Source organism: Nomascus leucogenys, chromosome X (assembly GCF_006542625.1).
Source record: "Nomascus leucogenys isolate Asia chromosome X, Asia_NLE_v1, whole genome shotgun sequence".
NCBI lineage: Eukaryota > Metazoa > Chordata > Mammalia > Primates > Hylobatidae > Nomascus > Nomascus leucogenys.
This window is the reverse complement of record NC_044406.1, coordinates 63,423,199-63,436,002: the sequence shown is the minus strand read 5'-3', so window position 1 is coordinate 63,436,002 and position 12,804 is coordinate 63,423,199. Positions and strand designations below refer to the sequence as shown.

The following is a 12,804-nucleotide window of genomic DNA, read 5'->3' as shown; positions in this document are numbered from 1 at the left end:
GTGTTCTATCAAACACCTACCTTGGCTTCTTCCAAGCGACCCAGGGCTTTGAGCAGGTTCCCCAGGTCACTGCGAACACAGTACAAATCCTAGAAACCCAGAGATGCTGTCATTAATTATACTCTGCTTTGTCAATTAAAAATATCTTGAAATCACTTTTAAGCATCTAGCTCCCTGCCATTTTATTCTATCAACTAAAGATACTGCCTGACAAACTTCAGTGCAGGACCACAACCCCTTATCCACAATTCCAAATCCCAAAAAGTTCCAAAAACTCATTTGAGGGTTAAACCTGACTTGAGGTGACATGAAACTATTTATAGAATTTAGTTATCTCACTTAGTATGAATACTATCTTTTGTTGCAGAAATATAAATGTGTTTTACTAAAATGTGCTGCTCCAGACTTTTCTGGGTGTTTTATATATGGTATTATCTTTCTAATATCCTAAAAATTCTGAATGTTGAAATGCATTTGGCCCCATTAGCTTCACATAAAATACTATGGGACCTTACTAGAGCTTCTTTCTCTCCTCCCCAAATGTCAGTCACATTAAAAATATATATTTATCAGGCTGGGCATGGTGGCTCATGCCTGTAATCCCAGCACTTTGGGAGGGCAAGGTGGGAGGATCACCTGAGGTCAGGAGTTCGAGATCAACCTGGCCAACATGGTGAAACCCCATCTCTACTAAAAATATGAAATTAGCCAGGCATGGTGGCGTCTGCCTGTAATCCCAGCTATTTGGGAGGCTTAAGCAGGAGAATCGGTTGAACCCAGGAGGCAGTGACTGCAGTTAGCCGAGATTGTGCCACTGCACTCCAGCCTGGGCCACAGAGACTCTTGTCTCAAAAAAAAAAAAAAAGGAAATATATACATATACATATATATACACACACATATCTCAAATATTTGTCCAACTATGTTATTCAAGGTTATGATGAATCACTTCTGTATCAAGGACCGAAAATTTTCCAGAGTGGAAAAAAACGTATTTAGCAAATGACTACCTATGAGCAAACCTACCCTTAGGCTGTCAGGCATATTTAGAAACTCTGACTTCATTTCACTATCGGGCAGAAGAATTATCCAACCAAAGGCTCAATCCTGGCACCTGCCACTAGATTACTCATTAGTATTAAGTGCCATTAGAGTTGAGTGGGTGAATAATGAAAAGCAGTTGACTCTGCTTTTTATTAGCAGCTCAGTTGTGCTGCTAGTCATCTGACTCATCAGTCCGTTCATCTGGATGAGACACTCATCACAACAGTGAGCTTAAATTTTTATTTGCCCTATTTTGCCATTGTCAGTCAACATCTACCAGTCAACAGGCAGAAACAATGACAACAGGAAGTATGCTTATTATTCCAAACTGTTCCATGGGTGAAAGAGACTTAAGTCCTAGAAAGTGAAATTTTGTCAACTGTGCCGAAAAATCATCATATATATGATTTGCTCTGGAACTATATTATGGTTTCTAAAATCACTTAATTCTACTGATAAACAGCTTTTGTGGTTGTATAGTATCAGCCATCAGGTGAACCAAAAAGTCTGTCAACAAAGTACAGGCTGCCACACAACAATCTTACGGTCAGCCATAGTGGGTCAGTTCCATGATCTCCCTGACTCAATACTGTCCTTCAAGCAATGACTGATGTCCTAGAGAGTAAGGTTGTCTCCCATCACTTCAAGCACAAAAGGCTAATACTAATCCTCAAAACATCAAAGGTACCATTAATCTTATTTGACTTCTCCTCTAATTAGCCTGAGCACTTTTTAACACTATACTCTCAGAAGTAATGAATTATATAATCTTGCTATCTACTTTGTATGGTTATGTTTTTTTCTAAACTGAAAGGGTTACCCCTGTTTTGACAGACCATGACTGCATAACCCAATCCATGCATACAAGCTCCTTCTACTACTTGATAATTGTGGTTATACATGTTTGGACTTTTACCAATTCCTATGCCTTTTCTAAGTCATAATAATCACAAGTCTTGCAATAATTCTCCAACAATGACTGTAATGGCCATACATAGCAGCCAACTGTTGCATAACTTTATTACCCTCTAGTTTCTATGAACTCTTGGATGGATGCCACTTAAGTCCCGAGAGTGTATCTATATTTTGTTATCATCTAGATCCATTACAGTATACTAAATCAAGTTAACACAATGCTCATAGTTAAAAATAGATTATCTTCAAGATTACTATAAGATAATCAATAAGGCAGTTTCAGGAAAAGCTAAAACATCATATTAAATGTAACAGTGAAATCCAATTCTCCTGTTTGGGGATCCAAATCTATGTGCATGAACAGCTAATTTCTAGAAAACGCAAGGGCACCACCATTCTCCCAAAAGTTCAAAACCCAAGACATCACTTCTGCTTCATCTGTCAAATCAAAATGTTTTTGACAATTTTATTTCTCAAAACTAGCCCATTTTATCCATCCCAGGTTAATACATTTCAGGCAAACTGTTAGTCAATTCAATAACATGCCTGGAACTGTAGGGAAAAGATATGGAATCCTTATCATCAAGGGGCTTACAATCTATGTGAAAAGACAAGGCACACACTAAATGCCCACTCAGTAGTAAAGAATTTTAAGAGAACTAGATGATGAGCTCATAAGAGAAGTTTAAGCTGGGCCTTGAAGGATGAGTAGGGTTTTAATAGACAAAGGAGGAGGGCACTGTATACAAGGGAAAATCGTGAGAATAAAAGGAGATGGAAATGAGCATGATTTTCCTGTAGAACTATTTCTCCTAAGACTGCATCAGTTTCCTGCCTTTCCTCCTAGACCCTCCCACCTCCACCAGCCACAACATCTAGACACGTACATACATATGAAGTAAAATCAGGTCGATAAAAACCTACAGTAATTCTCAATTGCCTCTCAAATTAAATTCAAACTCCTCAGCCTCTCTATTCTTTATAAATCTTCCAATTGACTCTCCTCTACTACATTCACTTCTTGTTACTACTTGACTCACCACTTCAGCCAAGGAAGTCTACTTGCTATTTACCTTCCTACAGAATGCTTAGGTCATAAGCACCCACTCGAGGAAATCTTCTGATTAATACTCTCCAACAATTATCATCCGAGGAACCTACACCATTTTTTCCTTTATGGGTCAGGTCCTGTCTTATATTATAACCCGCAACTTCCCCCATAACACATCTCCCCAATTCCTAACAAAGCATTGTATGCACAATAAGCACTCACATATTTAAATGTGACATTTGCACAGCAACCTTAACAAAAAGCAGAACAGAGAAGAATCGAAATGTATGGCTTTCTACAGTGCAGCTGTATAAGAGACGCTCAGCAGTAACAAGTAACAAATAACATGACAGGAACACACATGATGGCCAGGATGCCAGCAGCTCTCTGTTCTGTGCATCCACAATCAAAGCACAAGCAACAATTCAACAACCTATAGATTCAGAAACAGACCTGTTTAAATCAACTCAGGGTTATGGCCATTACAGAAAGGACAATCTTATACATAATTTGTAAAAGGAATTGCCAGGTATAGGCAACTCTAGTGAGTCATCATGTAAAAGAACACGTGCTGTCACTGCAAGGTGCTATCTGCAATAACACCTTCAAATACAACAGACTGGCCAGGCACAGTGGTTCATGCCTGTAATCCCAGCACTTTGGGAGGCTGAAGCAGGCGGATCACCTGAGGTCAGGAGTTCAAGACGAGCCTGGCCAACATGGTGAAACCCCATCTCTACTAAAAATGCAAAAAATTAGCCAGGCGTGGTGGCGGGCACCTGTGATCCCAGCTACTTCGGAGGCTGAGGCAGAAGAATCGTTTGAACCCAGGAGGCAGAGGTTGCAGTGAGCCGAGATCACGCCACTGCACTCCAGCCTGGGTGACGAGGGCAAAACTCCGTCTCCAAAAAAAAAAAAAATACAACAGACTAAAATCTTAACAAAATTATGAAAACACCCAACATTATGGAAGATAATTCAGAATGAAAAAAATGACATAGCTGTCTCAAAGATAATTTCTATAATCAAGTCACAGAGAACAACTTATAAATTGACATATTAACTTAAAAAGATAAACACTGTTGAAAACAGTTACCAAGGTTACCAAAGATACTACCTTAACATTCTACTCTTTCACTGCTGCAAAACCAAAATAACCTGAGTTTCTTTAACCATTTTTCATAGAATGCCAACTACATCTATGATTCAGGCACACAATGTACTAATGATGCATTTAAGCACTGTCAACAAGAACATAAGGAACAGGCGCAAGATTCTACCAGTACTGAACTGACAATGGGCATTTGACAGTAAGTTTAAATCTAGTTAAGACTTTAGATATCCTGAAATAAATTAAAATATGATCACTATGGCATGTTTAGTTGAAATCAAGGGAATTTGCACAATCCCATTTTCATTCTTAGTGGTAAAAACAGTAATACGTAAAGCAGCACCTTCCACTAGAAGAAACATAGAACCAGATGACAACACATGGCCATTCAATGCATTCAAGAGGTAATCCCATGATTTATTTTAGTACTATCTCACTTCCTTGGTAGAGTACAATAATAAGCTTCCTGCTAACAGCAGGTTAGATATTAAATAGCATGGTTCCATCTCTCACTTTAGTTTTCCTTCTCAGCATAGTCCTACTGCTTGGGTACACTATCAGTAGCAATGACTGCTCTGCTACACACATAGGCAACTGGAAATCTGAGCCAAGGGCATTAAAGATGGCAAGAACCACAGCTGTGTGAGAGGGTACACTATCAACAAGAGTAGAATCAACCTGATTAATAAAGGGAAAGAACTTACTGCGACAACTGGGTACAGAGGTGAGCCCTGGGAAAAATGGGGTTCAAGGCCCAGTGGCAGCACATACCGGGCTCCCTAAAACTTTATGTGGGTAACTAGCTAGATTAGTATTGCAATAAAACTTACAAAAAGTCACTCAAATGTATATATTACACACTGAGTGTCTCAGAAAAGATAGACAAGAAATTAGTTTCATTTGCTACCTCCGAGAGTACTAACTGGAAGTATTCACTGTATCCATTCAAAAACCAATAAATTTAGAAGCTGGGTGTGGTGGCACATACCTATAGTCTCAGCTACTCTGGAGGCTGAGGCAGGAGGATTGCTTGAGCCCAGGAGCATGAGTACAGCCTGGGCAACATAGCAAGACTCCATCTCTTAAAAAAAATTTTTTTTAAAGCAATGGATTTTTTAAAAAGGACATGTTTAAACTCTCAAAATTAACTACAAAAATTGTTAATAGATGTCATCATGAGAAGTGACTTCGGATCTTTGAGCAAACTACTAAATTTAGTTTCAGTTTCCTAACCAAAAAATAAGGGAGAGCAGGATATGATTAATGGTTTTTTAACTGTGCTCAAGGGCTGCTTTGATAGGTGGGTGCCCTCTGGGCACATCATCCTACTTTTATTTCTTTTCACTTCAACATTTGCTTTGAGGATATTCAGACTCAGGTTTTAATATCTATTAATACTTCATTACTAGCTTTGTCCCCAAGAAAGCCACATAACCCTGAGTCCATGGTTTTTAATTGATAAAAATCAGAAATAATATCATCTATTTTGAAGAATTATTGTGAGGATTAACTAAGACCAATCATTTGAAGCTGCCAGTAGAGTGTCTGACCACACAGACTTTCAGTAAATGGTAGCTAAAATAAACTATTAGCCATTTCCAGGTTGGTTACAAAACTGAATGTTGACAATGTAACTTGGGAACTTTTTCTAGATTTCTATAACTCCACTATCACTTACCTCTTACATTTACATCTACTTTCTCTAACTACATCATAAGTTCTGAGGGAAAGTCTTATGTTTTTGTATCTTTCAGAGATCCTAAACTCAGTATGAATTTAAGGTCTGCCAGCTGAGCCTCACTTGTTCCCAGAACACATCTGCAACTTAGACAAAAAAATTTTTTAAACTAATCGAAAGCCCAGTGTAAGTAGTATCATCTAAATTCTATCACTTCTAATTACACTGAAAGAAAAGAGAATAGGATATTGAGGAAGAAATTTTGTAGCCTAGTTTTCACATCATTCCATATAGTGGCATCTTGTTTTAAACTATTTTATAGATTAAGACCCATTATCCACCATTCCTTGAAAATCAATTAACTTGCAAACACTTATCAGAATTTATCCAAAGTTAATCACAACAGAAAAAAAGTCATGTGCCCTGTACTTTATAGGTGTTATTTTAAAATTGATGTAGTTTCTTGCAATAAGAATTTTTATACTTTTTAACTTGCTAAATAAAACAAATATTTTAGCATAACACAGACCAGCTAAAAGCAATTTCACCATTTTAAGTACATAAGCGTTTCTAAACTTTTGACTTTATTCCATGTGAAAACCTACTTTAGTGTCTGAAATATCACACTATGTTTCTTTCTGGGTTTCTAGGAAGGGAAAGTAACCATTAAAATTTTACTCACAGGATTGTACTGAAGAGCAGAGACGTAAGCTTGTACTGCCCCTTCCATGTCACCCGCTGCTACCAAGGCGGCTGCCAGGTTAATATAACCATCGATGAAATCAGGTTTGAGACGCAATGCATGTCGATAATGCTCAATTGCCTCCTGCAACTGCCCTCTTTCCTTGTACACATTCCCCAAATTCGAATAAGCTTCTGCCAGAAGGGGGTTCTGTTTAATTGCCAGAGTGCTAAAGTGAGCAGATCTGGAAAAGGTGAGAAGTGTTAATGCATGGGTATGAACGTTACAGAAAAGAAGGTATGGCCCATATGCAACTCAAACAGTTTGAGATCTGTGCTACTGCTCATTATATAATACCTTATCTTTTAACTAGTGCATATCAAGAAAAATTTGGGAAATCAAAGATTTTCAAAAGTGGAGGTATTCTAGATTTCAAAATGAAAAGCTTTTTCTTATTAAATAAAATTATTGGCCGGGCGCAGTGGCTCACGCCTGTAATCGCAGCACTTTGGGAGGCTGAGGCGGGAGGATCACCTGAGGTCAGGAGTTCGAGACCAGCCTGGCCAATATGGTGAAACCCCCGTCTCTACTAAAAATACAAAAAATTAGCCACGCATGATGGCGGATGCCTGTAATCTCAGCTACCCGGGAGGCTGAGGCAGGAGAATCGCTTGAACCCAGGAGGCGGAGGTTGCAGTGAGCTGGGATTGCGCCACTGCACTCCAGCCTGGGTGACAAGAGCAAAACTCCATCTCAAAAAAAAAAAAAAAAAATTCTAACTAGAGTCTTATTACAAAACTACCACAATGGCCGGGCGCGGTGGCTCACGTCTGTAATCCCAGCACTTTGGGAGGCCAATGCGAGCAGATTACCTGAGGTCAGGAGTTCGAGACCAGCCTGACCAACATGGAGAAACCCCGTCTCTACTAAAAATACAAAAATTAGCTGGGCGTGGTAGCACATGCCTGTAATCCCAGCTACTCAGGAGGCTGAGGCAGAAGAATCGCTTGAACCCAGGAGGCAGAGTTGCGGTGAGCCGAGATGGCGCCGCTGCACTCCAGCCTAGGCAACAAGAGCGAAAATCCAACTCAGAAAAAAAAAAAAAAAAAACCCACCACATTGGAAATCATGATCATTAAGATGAAAAATGAAAAGCTATGTGCACGAGTCTCATTTTCCATTTAAGATTTAATGATGCACATCTTTAAGTGTCTAAATATGCCAGAATGACAATTATTAAAAGGACAGGAACACAAATTCTTCCCTTTTGATTCAACTGATTAACTAAAAGCAACACACCAAACAACGAAACTTCAGGTATGCATCTCCTGCCACAGCATACATAACCATCATTTCTGAGCATTTCAGTCCCTCAAACTGACAGGTCTCATGAAAGGGAGACTGGATGCTCAGATATACATTGATAATAATTTATTACCTGAACAGAGTCTAGAAAGCAGTAGACCCAGGTAGAAAAATCTAGAAAAGGTCCCTAGTCATACTGATAATATAACCACCACCACAAAGGAAGGAGAAAAACTGGCAGCTGGGCATGTCACAAGTGGGCAAGAGAGCAGATGTGCGTTGGCGGCTCAGTTGAAACCCGGTACTGGAAAAATTTCAAGTTCAAATATTTAAGTATCATTTTTCAAGCTCAGCACCCAGAGGCAGCAATCACGAGCAGGTACCCCAACATCTCCTACCTGTCCAGCCTTCGACACTGGAAGTGTATAGATGAAAGTAATAAAAGCACACCAGTATTGTCTGGCTCTTGTCTCCAGAGCTGCATGCAGTGTCTCTCAGCTGCCTCAAAATCTCCTGCCTGATATTCTCGATGTGCCAACTCAGCTAACCCTTGGAAGGAAAGCATACGTTTCGTTGGTTCTGGAGAATCATCAAAACATTTGAGGGAAGGAGGGGGGAAAACAAAAAGTTAGAAATGTAAACCAAAAAAATGTAAAAATATGGTATATTTAACTTAAAAATGGAAATGCTTGAAACTATGTAAAGCACTAGAGTGTTCTGCACGTTATTTATATCTCCAAGTTAACATCAAGTGCAGAATTGGCATTTTTAGAATTCACCCATTAATACTTTCTTTCCCAAACTAGAAAGGAATATTTACTTCCATATGAGATTACATTTTATGACCAAAAATACTTTGTACCTTTAAATTATAAATCATAGGTAGCATCTAAGGATTCACTGAACATTATTCCTTATACCTTAGTTAACATACAGAAACAAAATGTCAGACGTGTGATTTGCAAGGTCACAAAGACTTAATATCAGAATAACACATTGGGAAACTTAATATTTTGTGCCATATTTCAGGTTGGATTCGTTGAAGTAGAGTACCGGTAATAATCTATCAATCTTAACCTCAGTGAGGACACCAGATGTGTTAACTCTTTAAATTATATCAATGTTTGTATATTTCAGAATTTAATTCTTTAAAAAGACAAATAGAAACGAGCCTAAGGGGAAAACCAAAAAGTCAAAGTGCTATTTTTAAAACAGCCGATAAACAAGATGTTTGTCATTTGTCAACAGCCAAAATAGTTAAAGGGGTCATCAAACATTTTAAATAAAGACCCAAGATTACACTGCTCCTCTACCATCCCAAACTCACAAGGAGACTAAATTGGCTAAATCCCACCCACGTTGGTTTAGCACTAACATTTTCCAAACAGCTCTGGTATTGACTAAAGGATTACGACACTGCAAACAAGCCTATATAAACCAGGCAGTTACCTGCCCTGCAACTGCAATGGTCAAAACGTTGGGGGGGAGGGAGGATGGACGCTAAAATATATTTGATAAAGTGCAACATAATGAATAAATAAAAGCACTTCGCTGCAAGTGACTTAATCCAGATACATAAAGATCTTTAAAGGATATAGCTAAAGCCCAGAGAGGGGAAAAAAAACTGCTTGTCACAACTGTAAATACTTAAACTGGGAATTCGACCGTAGCACTTCACTAGCTGGTTGAAATGGGAAACCATGGACAAATTATTTAATTCTACCAAGGTTAAGGTGACTAGTTCAAATTTGAGCCCAGCTCCCCAATCATTAGAGCTGATGAGTGTTCCGGATACTGAGGAAAGCAAAGTAAATTTCCTGACAGAATGCACAGCTGACCACCAACACAAAGAGCATTGAGACTTGCATCCACATCTGGGAGAGGTTATATCTTTAATAGAAACTAAAATTACATTTTAGCTAAGTCTCTAGAACTTCCTAGGCTCCTTGTTTTCACACATTACTTTGCCACTTTTCAATGCCGCTTATCTATTTTAACACTTGAAACGACAGCTTCCTCAAATAAATAACACATTAAAAAGGGCAAGCTAGTACAGAATCCAGTACAAAGTCTTAAACCTTTGAAAATCACGGTGGAGACGTGGGGAGAGGAGCACGGACTAATTATTAATCCCACTCCCTACAATTACGGATAAGACACTATTGACGATTCACCTACTACTTACAGCACAACTTCCAGAAACAGCAACTAAAACCCTCCACACATCTCAGCTGAGAAACAACCAAAAAATTACCTCGCGGGAAACCTCAGAAGCACAGCCCAATTCCCCACCCCCTTCCGCCCAAATCGCCTCAATATGGAAAGGCAGCTGAAGGACACTCCTATAATTTGGTTGTTTTCGTATTTTTAGTACCAAATGCTCGCGACCGAAGTGTCTAAAAGGGCAACCGCCTTGTACTTGTGCAGCTACACTCCAGTTGCTTTACAAACTCTTCAAGCAGGGATGGAAACTTAAAAAAATATTACACCCTGTGAATAAAGAGATACTGGGCTGAAGAATGGGGATGGCAGACCCAGAGGCGGCGGCGGAGGAATACATCGAGAAAGTAACACAAAGCGAGAATTGGGCGGGCAGGGTGGTCAACGCCAAAGCAGCAGCATCGGGGTGGTTTCTCCAAGCATAGGAAGTGAACAGTAGGGCTGGCAACCTCGCGTAAGGGAAGGGTGTGGTTCCCCGCGGACAGGGTGGGAAATCCAGGCTGAGGGCAGCGGTGGAATTGGGCGATGGCAAAGGAAACCCCTGGAAATTTCCAATCTAAACCGGGACCGCTCAACCGAAAGAACACCAGAAAGGCACTGCCTAGCGGGGTGCTGCTCAATGTCCCCTCTTCTCGAGGTGACTTGTGGCACCATCGACGAGCTTTTGCTCGTCCTCGGGTGATGCAAAGTGAGGATATGATTACATCGGAACGGCACCCCCACCCTAGATTGGCAGAGAAGGACCAAATCTGGCTAAGGGGAAAAGACTGGAGGGGGAGATGACGGGGGAGATGGAGGGTAAAAAGGAGAGGCGATGAGCTGAAATTAGGGAAGAAAACCGCTGCAAAGGAGTGAAAGGGCAGGGATTCCAATGCAGTCCATTCCACGACATTCTAAGCGCGCACGTGTGACAGAAGCGCCCAGAGAAAGTAGAAAGCTAGAACATTTACGAAATAAAAACAAAGCAAGAAAGGCAGCAAAAAGCAAGCAAGGGAGGAGGAGAAAATGTTCGGGAAGCGGACGACAGCAGAAAACCCGATGTGATCAGATGCCAGTAGACCACGAAAAGCTCAGCAATGTCACTGATGTAATGGGGATGGTTCGAGGGAAGGGAGGGAAGGAGTGATACAAGGTAGAGGACGGCGCGAGACCCCAAGGGGGCATCTGCCAAAGTAGAACGGGACACCGGTACCTGTGCTGTCGGCCACGTTGCCCACGGAAGACGCCATCTGGAGCTTCTCGAGGGAGAGCAAAAAAGAGGTAATTGGTCCTGCTGCCGCCACTACCGGCAAGAACGTATTTGGAGGTAGTAGTACAAGGGCAGCAGCCGTAGCAATGCTCTGGAGGGCTTGAGCGGCGGCAGCAGTTACAGGCTTCGTACCCTGGGAACTCTAGCTGGCCATCTACCTAGTACGGTCTTGAAATGGCGGCGACGGCTCCTCGGCCGAAACAACACGGGCCGGAACTACTTTCTGTTACAATCAAGTGCTCGCGCGGAGGTAGCCGGTAACCAACGCCGCCAACAAAATGACTTCAAGCTGCAAAGTCGAGATTCCATGTAGTCCTCCGCGCAGCGCCCATTGCGACAAACACCACGGTGGAGACCGCGCATGCGAGCAGCCCTGTCAACCCGACTCGCGGTTAGAGCACTCTCCGGGGCGGAAGCGGCCAAGTTTCTTAAGAGTGTAGCGGCAGGGTAAAAACAAACAAACAAACAAACACACACACACACACACACACACACACAGGACGGATACATTTTTGCCACGGCGATTAGGAAGAGTGTTACTTAGCAGGTGGTGTCGTTTTAAACATAAATTCCAAAGGCGACTAAAAAAGTTTATCAGCTGTATTCGTACAGAAACGGATGGTTACGAGCCAGTCAATTCAGAAGATTGCCTCGCAAAGACAGCTGCTCAAAACGAGGAGCGAGAGGGTTCCGGTTTGAGCCCGTCTTCATTGTGACTCAACCATCAATTTCAGCGCTTCGATGAAAAAGACTGAAGCTTTCACTGGGCCAGTTGAATGTAGACACCTCCAATGTTGGCCGTATAGCCTGAAATTTCAAAATCGTTTTGGTATTCAGAATACTCCTGCCCACGGTGATAGGGCAAATGCTTAATAACTCAGGGACATGCCAGGCGTTTGCACTCCGAAGGCAGCCATAAAAATGTTAAAGGTGATTCACGTTCGTCAAAATCCGTGACTCTCCTCCGAGTTGTGACTTCATTTCAACCAGCTAGCTCTGCACATTGTCACAGTCGGCGATTCCACTGAGCTCAAAGCAGATCAACAATGATAAATGAATTCACTTGCCATCTGCCTAAATCACACGTCTAGATTGAGTCATGAATTGCCTCCACTTCCTTGAACAAATCGGTTCTTATGATCTTCCTGCAGTTTCAAGTCTACTGTTCAGACATTTTGTCACATTGGCATTTATACCTCACCTCTTGTTCTAGAAACGATTTAAGGTAGCTTGCCACATCAGCAAGAAATTATTACAAGCCACTGGAGGCTACAAGTTGGATCTCTGAGAGCTTTTTATTTCAAAAAGTCCTTGATCTAAGAAAGCAGGTCAATGAATTTCTTCAAAAAGTTTTTGCTACCTAGCCCCTTCATTACATTTTTTAAAAAACTAAATCCACAAATTCTGCTTAAATTTCTTCAACACAGTCAACAAACAATTAATTATGGAAATGGCACAGAGAAAATTCATAATGCTAATTTCTTCCATCCCATAATCAAGAGTCACATCGTGCAGTGAAAAAGACAGAGATCACCTCACAAACTCTCCT

At 41.0% G+C, this 12,804-nt stretch overlaps 1 protein-coding gene across 2 annotated transcripts in view; it reads right to left on the bottom strand.

Moving 5' to 3' along the window:
• Window positions 1-11,473, bottom strand: part of OGT (O-linked N-acetylglucosamine (GlcNAc) transferase) — a 42,933-nt gene extending 31,460 nt beyond the window's left edge. Inside the window, exons 1-4 of one of the 2 annotated variants that reach the window (XM_030806489.1) lie at window positions 11,199-11,473; window positions 8,185-8,365; window positions 6,482-6,725; window positions 21-89 (exon numbers count right to left, since the gene is read on the bottom strand). In XM_030806489.1, the coding sequence (XP_030662349.1) occupies window positions 21-89; window positions 6,482-6,725; window positions 8,185-8,365; window positions 11,199-11,235 (531 nt within the window). In that variant the 5' untranslated portion in view covers window positions 11,236-11,473. The remainder of the gene's footprint in view (window positions 1-20; window positions 90-6,481; window positions 6,726-8,184; window positions 8,366-11,198) is intronic. The other variant, XM_030806490.1, reaches the window with a different exon arrangement.
• Window positions 11,474-12,804: the final 1,331 nt, after the last annotated feature.